General features: G+C 46.1%; 1 protein-coding gene across 1 annotated transcript in view; it reads left to right on the plus strand.

Annotated features, from left to right (window-relative positions):
* Positions 1 to 15,000, plus strand: part of LOC310819946 (glypican-6-like) — a gene marked incomplete at its 5' end in the record, with an annotated part of 111,055 nt that overhangs the window by 81,682 nt on the left and 14,373 nt on the right. The window contains 2 exons of the mRNA XM_083691380.1: positions 7,615 to 7,745; positions 9,656 to 9,799. Of these exons, the coding sequence (XP_083547506.1) occupies positions 7,615 to 7,745; positions 9,656 to 9,799 (275 nt within the window). The remainder of the gene's footprint in view (positions 1 to 7,614; positions 7,746 to 9,655; positions 9,800 to 15,000) is intronic.

Raw genomic sequence — 15,000 nt, forward strand, 5'->3', positions numbered from 1 at the left:
GGAATCAATGCCACAAAGAATTGAGGCTGTTTTGAGAGCAAAGGGAGGCCCTACCCAGTATTAGTATAGTGTTCCTAATAAAGGGAGGCCCTACCCAGTATTAGTATAGTGTTCTAATAAAGGGAGGCCCTACCCAGTATTAGTATAGTGTTCTAATAAAGGGAGGCCCTACCCAGTATTAGTATAGTGTTCTAATAAAGGGAGGCCCTACCCAGTATTAGTATAGTGTTCTAATAAAGGGAGGCCCTACCCAGTATTAGTATAGTGTTGTAATAAAGGGAGGCCCTACCCAGTATTAGCATAGTGTTCTAATAAAGGGAGGCCCTACCCAGTATTAGTATAGTGTTCTAATAAAGGGAGTATTACCCAGTATTAGTATAGTGTTGTAATAAAGGGAGGCCCTACCCAGTATTAGCATAGTGTTCTAATAAAGGGAGGCCCTACCCAGTATTAGTATAGTGTTCCTAATAAAGTGTTCGGTGAGTGTATACGTGTGTGTGTGTGTGAGTGTGTGAGTGTGTGTGTGTGTGTGTACATGCCACAGTAAGATCTGAATACTGGATGTGAACTCAATTTGTAAAACATACAGAAATGATGGCAAACAATCCGGTTTCCAAGTGTGAAAGGCTTTGAGTCACGCGAAGAGGAGGAACTGAAACTCCCGTCCTGTTTGTGAAGTCGCTCCGGTGACATTGAGACACTGATGCAAACAAACACATCGGGGTAGCGAAGGAGCGTTTTCTGAAAAGATGCAATCAGCTTCGCTCCACACAGACAGAGGCTGCTGCAGTTAAGTGCTGATGTAAAAGTGTCTCAGGGCCAAGGTTCCATTCCCATGGCGTCGGCTTGAGAAATAGTTCTCTAGCGGTTCTATGGACTTCCAATCACACACTGTGAAACCAGCGGTCCAATTAGGACATGCCAGAATAGAGTCCTCTCGCAACGCTTCCCCCTGAAGCTTTCATTGTGGAAACAAAAGATTACTGTAAGTGAAGTCATCTTCCTCTCCCGCTCTCTCGAATGGAGGCCTGAGTTAATTGGCTGAGTAGGAAATATTTTACAGCAATTAAAGTATCTTTGCAGACATATCTTTTTTGACGGCCTGCGCAGGTAACTTAAAATATGTATGTTGTCGTGTGCCGTGTGTCATGGGTAAAACATGTATTTTAAACAGATGATTTGTCATTGACATTGTTGCTGCTCAACAGCACCTCATCTTCCTGAACGGTGAAGGTTGACTTTGATTGGATTTGTCATCCACGTCATCCACGTCATCCACGTCTTTGTTACGTGGCGGCTGTCAGAGAGCTTTCATTCCCTCCTTGCTTTCTCCTTTGCCCTTTTTAAGGACTAACGTTGAAGTCAGAATCGCATGTAAATCGATTTATCTCAGCTGTGACAGGAGGAGTTTAAAACCCGTGACAGACACACAGTGTATGAAATCCTTCTTGCCGTTCCTCAGAATGACTGGTCGGATTGACTCATTAAGATGCCGCTGTAATTATGGAATAATTTCAACTAATTATTCCTACAGGCATCCAACATCCTCCCACACGTATTTTAACATAACTCACAGACCAACAACAAACAAGCTTTCCACGTGCTTGTTATGCTCGTACGCTGGGCGTTGAAAGCCTGGATCCTGCGTCTGGAGGTGTTGTTACTGAAGGGATAAAACCACTGCTGACTGGCTCAGCAGTCTGCAAATAACCCACCGACTTTTCTTTACGGCAAAAAACTGTAATCAGAACCATTGGGATTCAAACCACAGGGATTCAATCCTCAGAATTAAGCAGCTTTGTCACAGTGAATATTTAACCGCTTCGATGTAGATTTTTCAAAGGTTTTCTTATCATTTTTTTCTCTCTCTGCTCTTGACCTTAACTTCACTTTAACGAATTTCAGATTTCGGGCGTTCAGAGAAACATTTCCCCCTCAGGTTTTTAGTTGATAATCAATGGCTTCCCGTTGCACTGCACTTTAAAGGTTATGCACATGAAAAGCTAATTTGTTCCTTCACAGTTAGCTACACCAACGTCTCTCCCTGTCCAGTGCCAATGCATACCTTCCACTGCCTGTTGACACGGCCGTCCAGTTGAATTTCAACAGCGACTATTAGTGTTCCTGCGACTAGGACGCTGATTAAGTCCAACTAAAGCAAATACGGCAGAACAGGATCCCAGTGTCCGCTGCCTCCTCACAAAGGCCTCCTTTTACTCTCACTCCAAACGTCAGTGTGTCAGCAAAGCCATTTTCCTTATTATGCAGCCATTTTGAAAGCGAGTGCAGTGGCTTGGCTACTGTAGGTTACTCTGTTATGGTAACTGTGTCGTATCTTTGACGAGCTTGAAGTGTAGCAGTGGCTTGGCTACTGTAGGTTACTCTGTTATGGTAACTGTGTCGTATCTTTGACGAGCTTGAAGTATAGCAATGGTTTTGTAGATGGTCTAATGTCAGATGAGAGGCGCGGGTGCTTAACAAGGAGCATTTTATTTTTCAGTGACAACACTGGAGCTACAGTTTCCTTTTTTAATCGTTTTTCCACACTTAAGGCTTCATGAATTCGTCTTTGAAAATTCAATCTAAAATGTGTACTGTGGTTAAAGGCTCTGTATTGTAAGTTACGATCCCCGATGTTGCCAGGTCTTTCTGCCTTTCTTTCTGCCATAATAAAGAATGTCAGCATGGTCAAATTACTTTTCTCCTTCTCCGCTGCTATGAATCTCATCCACAAGTGGCAGCGCACAGAAAATCCAGACAGGAGGTCGGAAAATAGCTTTTAAGACCTCATAAACTACAGGAATTTAACTCTGTGATGGATTCTAATAACCAGATTCCAGCCCACTGAATAAGAGAGAAATATGCAAACAAATGTCAAACGGTTCGTAGCAGTGGTTGGGAGCTGTACCTCTCCCTGGGAGATTAAATGCATCAATCCAATGTGTTTATGTGGTTATATGGCCCCCTAGTCTGTGTGTGTGTGTGTGTGTGTGTGTGTGTGTGTGTGTGTGTGTGTGTGTGTGTGTGTGTGTGTGCGTGTATGTGCGTGTGTGTGTGCGTGTATGTGTGCGTGTATGTGTGCGTGTGTGTGTGTGTGTGTGTGTGTGTGTGTGTGTGTGTGTGTGTGTGTGTGTGTGTCTCAGTCAGGATCTGTCATCTGTACCATGCTGTGACCCTGTCCTGGCTGCCTTCTGGCTCCTATATCCAACGTGCTGTTGTAGTGGTGGACCTTCCAGGTCTGCTGGACACAGACAAAAAGCATTTTCAAGGGAAATACTCCAATGAAACTGTGATTTAGTCCTAGATTTGGCTTAATCTGCCCGCGTGTGCCTTATATTAGATATAATCCTGTTTGGTTATTGAACCCAACTGTTCCACTTCATAAAGTCTAGATAATAGTCATATTTGTGGTAAGATCATGAAGAGAGTGTAACATCTCCCTTTCCCTTCCCAGCCACGCTCCGGTGCGGTACTGACTACCCAGCAGCCCCGTCTGTGTAGGCGGCGTAATTCAAGCTCCTCTTGCCTTCCTGAGCTCAGTGATTTATGGAAACAGCCGGTTTCTCATTAGAACACCTTTCATCAGCAACCTACCATTTTTCCGTTAGAATGTTTCCAAATGTGACTTCCCTGGCAAAAGTTATTTAAGCGTAGAGGAATAACCTCTCAATTTGCAATTTGTTGCGGCTGCCCCGTACTCTGTCTCCATAAAATATTCATTGGGCTAAATGAAAAATAGGTAGTCGGAACTCAATTGAGGATTGATACGTTGTTCGCGTCACTGTTTATATGGAATGACTGACGAGACAGAAGATGGCTGCTTTTCTGGCTAAACAGGCTTCCTCAGAGGCCTTGTCGTCAGAGCTGTAGACTACTCAAACACACACACACACACACACACACACGCACACACGCACACACACACACACACACACACACACACACACACACACACACGCAGATAGACACACACTGAAGAGTTCACAGAGCTCAGGTTGGCCCTCGGGTCTGACCTCCTACCGGCTCCTGATGGAATTCTAACCAAGCATCACGCCCAATTTGAGGCTCCAGTGTAAACAAACAGAAGTGCTCTTCAAAGGCAGAGGCTCTAACGGACCCCGGCAGACAGGCAGGCAGGCAGGAGAGAGGCTCTAACAGACCCCAGCAGACAGGCAGGCAGGAGAGGGGCTCTAACAGACCCCGGCAGACAGGCAGGCAGGAGAGGGGCTCTAACAGACCCCGGCAGACAGGCAGGCAGGAGAGAGGCTCTAACAGACCCCGGCAGACAGGCAGGCAGGAGAGAGGCTCTAACAGACCCCGGCAGACAGGCAGGCAGGAGAGGGGCTCTAACAGACCCCGGCAGACAGGCAGGCAGGAGAGAGGCTCTAACAGACCCCGGCAGACAGGCAGGCAGGAGAGAGGCTCTAACAGACCCCGGCAGACAGACAGGCAGGCAGGAGAGAGGCTCTAACAGACCCCGGCAGACAGGCAGGCAGGAGAGAGGCTCTAACAGACCCCGGCAGACAGGCAGGCAGGCAGGAGAGAGGCTCTAACAGACCCCGGCAGACAGGCAGGCAGGCAGGAGAGGGGCTCTAACAGACCCCGGCAGACAGGCAGGCAGGAGAGAGGCTCTAACAGACCCCGGCAGACAGGCAGGCAGGCAGGAGAGGGGCTCTAACAGACCCCGGCAGACAGGCAGGCAGGAGAGAGGCTCTAACAGACCCCGGCAGACAGACAGGCAGGCAGGAGAGAGGCTCTAACAGACCCCGGCAGACAGACAGGCAGGAGAGAGGCTCTAACAGACCCCGGCAGACAGGCATGCAGGAGAGAGGCTCTATCAGACCCCGGCAGACAGACAGGCAGGCAGGAGAGGGGCTCTAACAGACCCCGGCAGACAGACAGGCAGGAGAGGGGAGCAGAACAGCAGCTCTACCCACAAGCTGCATCATGCTCCATGGGGCCACTGCAGCAGTCTAAACACAAACATTTCTATAAAAGCACAAGAATACTTTTTATAGCTGATAAGCAGGAGTATCGGGTGACGTTTTACATGAGGTTACACTACACACGTGTTTGATCCCATTCCGCATTCCATTCCGTGCATTACAACTAGCCCGTCCTCCCATTTCAACCTCCACCAGCCTCCCCTGGTGTATACTGTTCTGCGACTGTAATGACTCCTGTAACAACATTGTATTAATATTCCGTTACATAGTAATTAGGCTACTTTTTTATTCCATAGAACTGAGTAGTTTTCATGATCACAGTCCATAGAGGTGTAAAACAACGATGCTAAGTACATTTTTACTGCGTGTCGTACAACGGTAACATGAATGTACTGTACTGTACAGAGCAGTAAACGAAAGTCCTCTACGTCTGTAATAAGCAAGGCGTGACATAACACTCCTCCAACAAGCTCTGGTTTCAAATGGTTCTTCTAGTTTCTCCGCCCTGAGGTTGTTCATCTTAGTTCAGCTGATACATCTTCCATTTCTTCCCACTAATTGACACTCCAGTCCACACTCTTTACTTGGGCTTCACATTCTCTCTTCACTGTAATGAAACACATTGGCTCCACTCTCCCTCTCTCCCTCTCTCCCACTCTCCCTCTCTCCCTCTCTTCCACTCTCCCTCTCTCCCTCTCCCTCGCTCCCTCTCTCCCTTCTCTCCACCCAGCACCCACGGCTCTTCTGATATGTTGCAGTGAGAGAGAGAGAGAGAGAGAGAGAGAGAGAGAGAGACAAGACAGAACCCTAATGAAAAGATCAAATACTTTTTTTTTTACCCCTGACTTTTTCCCAAGCCAGGACGATCAATAGTGCCATCCTGTCCGGAGTAATAGGTTCTGTATGAACACAGATTAATAACACATTGTTTTAATGAAAACGAAAGGCTAAGATCTGTGTGTCATCCATCTTCTGTATCGACCGTTGCCAGGACTCATCCACAATCATTTGGCCCTTGTCTCTGATGTACTGTAGGGACAGTAGACTACTCCTACTGTCCTGCCCTTTAGAAGTTACTCTCCAACTCCTCAAACTACACCCCAGCTTCACACAGAGGGAGGAGCTGTACTGTATGGTCTCAGGCTAATCTCTTGGATAGATGGGCTCTCAAAACTTTCACCACACCACATTCCACATTAGTTTCCTCTTCAGCACCTGATCAGCCAGAGGATGATGGGTCCTCCTGGAGTGTGGTTGCTCTCAAGGGCTCTTCCTCTGAGGGAGATTGTCCTTGGCTTACTCCTGGGGGTCGATGATTTGGTGCTAGATCATATTGTTTGTATTGTATTCATGGCTTATATTGTTTAGTATTGTTTTAGTTGTGAAGCACTTTGTGACATTTGTCTATGTAAAAAGCGCTATACAAATAAACTTCATTGATTGATTGATTCAAACTAAAGCGACTTAGGGGTCCTTACCAGTACCAGAACAGATATGAAGTTCTGCATCTGTCAGGTCACATGGCCATAAGACAGGGTCGATAGTGGGGAATAGAAGTCTGGCTGGTGTCTCTAATGAACACAATCAAGATCCATTGAAGGCAAGTTAATACGACAGCGAAATATTGACTGGTGTACAACCTTTTTGATGAGCAATTAACATTTGAAAAACAGAGAAAAATTGGCATGGAATGTGCTTGCTCTATGAACTCTGGAATGTCAGGCAAACAAAATGGACGACAATGAAACTCAATCTCAATTATCAGTTTGTCATCTTCGTCTATAACCTCGCAATTATATTATATTTAGAGTTTGTCATTCACATCTGCGAGATGATTTCCATTCTCTCAACTACCATAATGGAGAGCAATTTGTGTACAGAGCGATTGACAATCTGCGTTACTTGTTAGTGCTAAGCAGAAGGCTGTTGAATTTTAAATTCCCGCTCGATGTTGTCCCTGTTACATGCAGTGCATTCGGAAAGTATTCAGACCCCTTAACTTCTTCCACATTTTGTGACAAAGCCAAAACAGGTTTTTAGAAATGTTTGTGATATTTCAGTTTTGTAACTTTTTAAAAAAAATAAATTAGCAAACATTTCTACAAACCTGTTTTGGCTTTGTCATTATGGGGTATTGTGTGTAGATTGATGACGGGGAAAAAATGATTTTAATCCATTTTAGAATAAAGCTGTAACATAACAAAATGTGGAAAAAGTGAAGGGGTCTGAATACTTTCCGAATGCACTGTGCATCATTCTATGTATTGGCATGGAGATGTTTATCTCCTGATCCTGCTTACAATGCTTGCAACCTCAAAGCTCCGTTCTCTCTGATGATGATGTAATGGCGTGTAAATTCTGTGGCCAAACAAAAAAAACATTTTGAAATCATAGCTGTGTTTGTATGCACGTGTCGTCGTTGTATATTTGTATATATATATGTATGTATGTATGTGCGTGTGTGTGTGCGTGGGTGTGTGTATGCATGTGTGTGCGTGCACGTGTATGTATGTGTATGTGTGCACGCGTGCATGTATGTGTGTGTGTGTGTTGCCAATGTATGTGTGTGTGTGTGTGTGTGTGTGTGTGTGTGTGTGTGTGTGTGTGTGTGTGTGTGTGTGTGTGTGTGTCTGAGCTGATGTAGCCTGTCCCCTCTGTGTTGTGACAGATGCGATGCTGCTGGTGGCCGACAGGCTGGAGGGACCCTTCAACATCGAGGCCGTCATGGAGCCGATCGACGTCAAGATCTCTGAGGCCATCATGACCATGCAAGAGAACAGCATGCAGGTCTCAGCCAAGGTACAGTCCTTTGTGTACAGTTGTGAAATAATTAAATTCTTGGATGATCCAGCTAGCATTGGTATGTTGAGTATTTCTGAAGATTATTATAGAATTAGTTTGTGAAGAAGCCTTGAAACTCTTTGAAGATTCTTTAGATTTTTTTAACTTTTTCTCGAAACTCTTTTAAGCTGATAATCGACTGCGGAGGCAACAATGGAGGCCCAGACTAGCACTTCACAAAGACATTTTCATCCTTTGTCTGAAAGAAACCTTCTGTAGCTGACCTGAATAGCATACGAGAGAGATAGAGATAGAGAGATAGAGACAGAGAAAGAGAGGTCAAGGATCAAGGTTGAGGGTGTACTTGATGTGGGTTTCATAAAAAGGCAACATTTCTTTGGGTTTCATAAAATTTCTTTTTGTTAAGGATCGTTAATCCTGCATTGGAATTGGTTGTTCAAACCCTGTATGGAGAGAAAAATACAAAACCACAAATCGTGGTGTCAGTATGTAACAGGACATGAGTGTGCTTCAAGCAGGTCCAAGAACCATGTTTTATTCTTTTTTTTTCTGGTGTTGGGTTTTGTGCATTGCCCCTCTGGTGAGACCTCAGCCCATTTCCCCGACAGAGACGCACATCAAGGTCAGAGTGAAATACATGTCATTTTGCCTCTCCATCTCTTACTGCAAACCACTGGGTTTTACAAAGAGCCCACCAAATTGTAGCTTTGTCTCCGGGCCCACATCTGAAAGAGATGGCTCTGCACTAGACTGAAAAATTGTTCTGAGATTGCAATCCTGTCCCACATCAATGTGTCTCTACATTTTGTCCCCCTTACACAATCATCGGGGCTGGGTTGAATCTATCGGCAGATGAATGCGGCATTGAAACAGGTTTGTTTGGCTATATCCCAGAGCACACGGCTGTGGAGATCACCTGGCTTACATGGCGTGCAGAACAGCAGCATTGTAATCATTGTGAGGAATAGGCAGGCGTCGGTGAACAGACAGCTTCTTGTCAGGAGAGCCATGCAGCACATTAAAGTCCTCCATCATCATCTGAGCCACCAGGGACGTGCACAGACAGGTGAGGGAGGGGCCAGCACAGACAGGTGAGGGAGGGGCCAGCACAGACAGGTGAGGGAGGGGCCAGCACACAGACAGGTGAGGGGGGGGGGGGGACAGCACACAGACAGGTGAGGGAGGGGCCAGCACACAGACAGGTGAGGGGGAGGGGACAGCACACAGACAGGTGAGGGGGAGGGGACAGCATACAGACAGGTGAGGGGGAGGTATCAGCATACAGACAGGTGAGGGATGGTGTCGTACTGTAGGCCACTACAAGCCTATGGGAAAAGACCGCTATATTTTTTTGTGGTCAAAGTCCAAGGTTTAAAGAAGACGGAGAAGCAACCACAGTGTAGCCTCTCTCTCTCTCTCTCTCTCTCTCTCACTCAGTATTCTGCAAAAAGACAGCAAGTTCAGCATCGTCACTCTCGCTAATTCCGTCTGGCGTTCTGTTTGTTTGGGGTTGTTTGTTTCTTTTGAGAAGCAGAGGAGAGCCTTTCACAGAGAACCGCGTCCACGATGGCACAGTATCAGTAGAGGCGTCGAGGCGTTTATATCCACCCACAAAAATGTGTCATTCGCAGTTTAACTAATGTTTTCATTTCCTATGAGGTGTTTCATCTCGCTGAAGAGACAGAGTCTCTTTAGACTGTTTTAACAGGAATCTTTGGTATGTACAGTACAGTACAAGTTCCCCGCAGTAATGAGCACCATTGTTATCTCCTCTCTCTCTCTCTCTCCCTCTCTCTCTCTCTCTCTCTCTCTCTCTCTCTCTCCCTCTCTCCAGCCAGGGTATGTTACAGTAATTGTTGCCTTCTCTGCAGCGCGGTAATTGGGCCTATTTCTCTGGGTAATTGCAGGTTTTTCAAGGATGCGGCCAACCAAAGCCCTCTGGGATGGGCAGGTCTGCCCGCGGTATCTCCGACATGTTCAATGCCCGCTTCAGGCCCTACAGTCCTGAGGAGAGACCGACCACCGCAGCCGGCACCAGCCTGGACAGACTGGTAAGGAGGGTTCTCACACGCACCTTGGACTTTCTGCCTACAGCATGCATTGGCGCCAATGGGGAATTTCGAAGAATGTTGAATTTACAGTTGGCAAACCGTAACTCAAGTTAGGATTGATTCAGCCCTGGGAGAGCAATCTGGGCTCTGTGTACCGAGGGAGGCTGGTGGAGGTAGACATCGGAATGTAGGCTCATTGGAATATACAGTACCAGTCAAAAGTTTGGACACACCTTGCCAAGAGTGTGCAAAGCTGTCATCAAAGCAAAAGGTGGCTACTTTGAAGAATCTAAAATATAAAACATATTCTGGTTTGTTTTGTTTACTACATAATTCCACGTGTGTTCCTTCATAGTTTTGATGTCTTCAATATTAATCTACAATGTAGAAAATAATACAAAAATAAAGAAAAAACATTGAATGAGAAGGTGTGTCCAAACTTTTGACTGGTACTGTACATAGAAACGCATTGCGGAACGGAATGCCATTGATTTCTACGATCTCCATGGCACACAGTGCTGACAGAGGCAGCTGAGTAAAACCCACTCTGAAGATCTCTCCTTCTACTGAGGGTTGGAGGTGAAGTCTCGGTGGTCCTGGCAGCCTTCTCTGGGTCACGTCTGTGTGAACGGTCCTAAACCGTCAGTCCACCCTGATGCTACAGGGGAGTTCGGAGTGTGCACTTCTAATACTCTCATCTCAAGCACACTTTCCTGCTGAATTTCACCCCTAGACCCTACAACCTACGCACCAGGCGCTGCTGTAGATCTGAACGGATTAGATTGGTGCATTCAATACAGTGGAAATATCTAATATGCAGTATCAGAATCAGATGGGCAAGACAGAGTTATTACGGTGTAACGTTGCTTATACCAATCCAATCCTTTCAGATCTACAGGGTCAAGTGTTAAGGCTCTAGTGCCAAGGCTCTAGTGCCTAACATTTGGTGAGAGCATTCAGAGATTTATGGGAAAAGAGAACTTGAAACTTTCTCTCGATGGTTTAAGAGTGCATTTTTAATATGGTTGCCAGGCTGAGACCAATGAGTTACCACTCCTGGAGAAATCCAGCTTTCTCATTCAATTAGTGTAACATTAGCCCCCTTCCCTGACAACGCAGGGAGATTGTTATAACGCATTTAGATTGAAGGCGCCATTTTAATATCACGTGAGAGGAGGCAGGGGATTTAATATCTCAGCAGGACTATTTATCAGATGCTGTGGTGACTGTTGGTTTCCTGACTAATGCATTTATATCACGTTCCGCTCATGGTATATGTTTTATGTCTCTCTCTCTCTCTCTCTCTCTCTCTCTCTCTCTCTCCCTCTCTCTCTCTCTCTCTCTCTCTCTCGTTCTCTCTTTTTTTTTCAATAAAATTCCTGTTCTTCTGTTTTTCTGCTGCTCCCAGAGGATTGTCTGGAGGACAATGCAACACAGCGTAAGCTTTCCATTCCTCCTCTTACCTTCCCTCTCTTTCCATTCCTCCTCTTCTCTTGCCTCTCTCATCTGTCTTGTGGATCCCCCCCTCAAGTCTTTGCCCTCCTCCTGTTTCTTATCATTACTCACAGTGAAATGTGGAGACGGACCGCCTCTGCTGATCTACTAGGCGGCAGCATATATTTACATGCATTCAGGTCAGCATTTAAGCACAATTGATGGCGTTTGCTGTGCTGCCGGGTTAGACTTCATACTATCCCCCTCCATATATCTTCTGTTCTTATTTCCCCCTGTGGTGATGTTGCTGTTTGGATGTCGCTAATGTGATTCGAATGACATTCTGGGTGATATGACTCTTCCATTGCAGGCTTAATTAAGGTAAAAGTAAAGCATGTTAATGATGCGAGAAACAAGACCTGTTTACTGTTCACTGTTCACTGTTTCCTCCAACGTTGCCCCAAGGCATGGTTCTCCCTTTACGACGTTACGCTGTATCATCCTGAGAGTCTCTGACACGATAGCCTCCGATACAATCACATTACTGAGGCAGGGATGGTTGTAGTGGGCAGGGATGGCCTCGTCTCGTTGCCTGAATCCTGAATCAAGGTCCCAATCAAAGGCTAATGAGCGTCACAGGAGCTCCTCCCACTCCCTGCTGCTAGATGTAAGACAATTCTGCTAGATGTAAGACAATTCTGTAATTCAAACAAACAATTTTAAACAGTGATTTTTTTTGCCATGCAAGCACCCCCCCCGCCCCCATGTTTGTGTTTGTCACAAGTTCTTACTGCACTCCTCCAAAAGGCACATTTATGCTGTGAATATCAACTTGAGTTACTTATGGGAGTTATGATGCATGTGTACACAAACAGGTCTTGCTGCACAGCTGTATACCCCTGCTGGGTTCTGCCTCATACTGTGTTATGGCCCTAAAACCATGGAATTACAGAGAGCCAATTTTAAAATGGTCATTCTCTATATTCACAGAGCCCAATCATGGGCAATTTGAGTGTTGTCCAATTTAGAACAATGCCTTGTTAGTCCTGTCTAAGTTTAGTTCGAAATGCTAATTTGTCCAGCTTGCACTGTGTTCATGCCTCATTTCACATTTGTTAACGCTCTTTCTGTGTCAGCCTTGAATTAGAGTCACAGACAACAAATGCATCAATGTGTCAGGATGTAAAAAAAACGTGTCAAATTAACAACACTTTTGCATCTAATCATGCCACTTTCCTCCGTTTCACACCAAACAGATCACGCTCACGTCTATTTTCACTTGCTGTTCTGTATCACCTTTTCCAGTGACAATTAATAGTTAGATGTTTGCACTTTTCGATGTTTAAACACGATGAAAAACGAGGATGTGGTTGGCAGGGAGAGGAAAGTGCCGCTCGTAGAAGGCAGAGCACTCTCCGTCTCAATATCCACACAGCGTAGGCCCGGCCGTAACAACTGCCAATTGTGACCGCTGGAGCCAAATCATTTTAGAACCGAGAGACATTCCACCGGATGGTTTAAGTTACAGCTTAATGGAGTCTAAGCATTCAGACGTTCCCTTCCCCTCTGTTCTTCCTCTCCCGAAGCCACACAATTACTGTTTGGATCAGTGGGTAAAGAAAACCCCCAGTCAGTCAGTCAGAACTGGCTTTTTATTCCGGGGATGCTAACTCATGCTACTGGCCACATTCAGCTGATGTCTTTGCTCCGATAACAGCCACTGTGGCACAAGGGACCGTGGATCAGGCAGTCAGGCTAGCGTTTTATTATTGGGATGCTAACTCGTGCTACTGGGCACATTCAGATAATGTCTTTGCTACGATAACAACCGCGGCGAGACGGGAGACGGTGGATTGTTGAGGTATTTCTTTTTTTTTTACAACGTCCTGGCAAAGCAGAGATGAAAGCACTTTGACTCTAATTTCTCGGGCCAAAGGAATTTCTCCCCCCGCGGAGGGAGTTTTACTGTGGTGCTAAGTGAAGTTTCACATGGAGAGATTAGAGGGATACAATTTAATAATCAATAAAGTCAAACGAGCAGAACGGACTGTACTGTACATGTTGGAAATGAAAAACATGGCTTAAGACAGGGTGGTGACTTACAGCGCGGCGCAGACAGTTCATCATGCAGGACGCAGACCCTTTACCAGAGCAGGGGAGCCTGGTGGAGGTAGACGTCGGAGGACGGGGCTCTCTGTAATGCACGGAACGGAACGAGGAACGGCATCAAACACGTGTGTTTGTCACCCACCTGTGCATTACAATGAGCCCCGTCCTCCGATTTCAACCTCCACCAGCCTCCCCTGATGGAGAGGCCATAGGGGGAAAAAGGTAGAACCGTTGTTTTCCTGATGAATAAACGGAAGAGTTACTGTGTCATTGACGGCTGCAGTACATTCTATTAGTAGATCCCTTGTATTTAATTCCTGTGAATTAAATACAAGGGATCCTTTTATTACAAAGCGGCGGTGGTGTATTACTTGAAGTGGTGATACTGTACCTCCACTATTGTTATTCAAAGCATTTTGGTAGATTAATGTGTCATAATTGAACTGCGCTGCTCCCCCCTGTGGCCCTGCAGGCCCGAGAGCCAGAGGCCGGTGTTGCATCCTAATGTCTCCCCTCTTCTCCTCAGATCCATCAGGATCACATCTGCATGAACTCCTCCGTGCCCCCAGGAGGCAGGAGGAGCTCCTCTTACTATTCCATCCATGTCCTCCTCTCGCAAATCCATTCATTCATCCTCCTGCCAACCAACTCAGTGGTGCTCCTCCTCCCCTCTCTCCCCCTTTGTAGATGGACCCATATCCTCCTCTCTCAACTCCTCTCTCTCTCTCTCTCTTCTCTCTCTCTCTGTCTCTGTCTCTCTGTCTCTGTCTCTCTCTCTCTCTCTGTCTCTCTCTCTCTCTCTTCTCTCTCTCTCTGTCTCTCTCTCTCTCTCTCTGTCTCTCTCTCTCTCTCTCTGTCTCTGTCTCTGTCTCTCTCTCTCTCTCTGTCTCTGTCTCTGTCTCTCTCTCTCTCTCTCTCTCTCTCTCTCTCTCTCTCGACTCTAGGGAACAGGGCACCCTCTCTCCTCCCTCTCTGCTTCCACGACTGCTCCATAATATCCCCTCGACTTTCGATCTGGTTCAATCATTCATCTCCTCCTCCAAGGCAAACTCTCAACTTGCCCCCATTCACCCTCCACACACACACATACACACACACACACACACACACGCACACACACACACACACACACACACACACACACACACACACACACACACACAGACACACAGACACAGACACACACACACACTGCATTGTAGGTGCTTTCAAAGGGACTGTGCGGGCGGTGGCAGTGGTAGTGCAGTGGGCCAAATGAGAGTTCTATGGAGTGTGAAATCGCTGTTGATAATCTGCAGAGACCCGGGCTGCCTGAGGAGAATAGGGATCCGATCCTGTCTCATCCAATATAGTCTGATTTTCTCATCATCCTTGTCTATGAGTGAGAGACTCTGACGTGTCCACAGAGTCTATTTGTTGGGGGAAATCAGGCAGATATCTCACAGATCTCTCCCCCGTGGTGAGCCTATATACTTGAATGACGGATAGATTTAGATTTAGATTCATAGGATTTAGAAATTGTTTTGTTGAAGGTGTTTCGTCATTGCAGAAAGCGTGCATTGTGTCTTGCATCTGTAATATCTGTGTGTGTATGGAGTTTAGAAAAGGACAGTGAGTTTATGTAATATATAATACACTGGTAATTTATAGCAAAGGTA

This window comes from Argentina silus (assembly GCF_951799395.1).
Source record: "Argentina silus genome assembly, chromosome: 19".
NCBI lineage: Eukaryota > Metazoa > Chordata > Actinopteri > Argentiniformes > Argentinidae > Argentina > Argentina silus.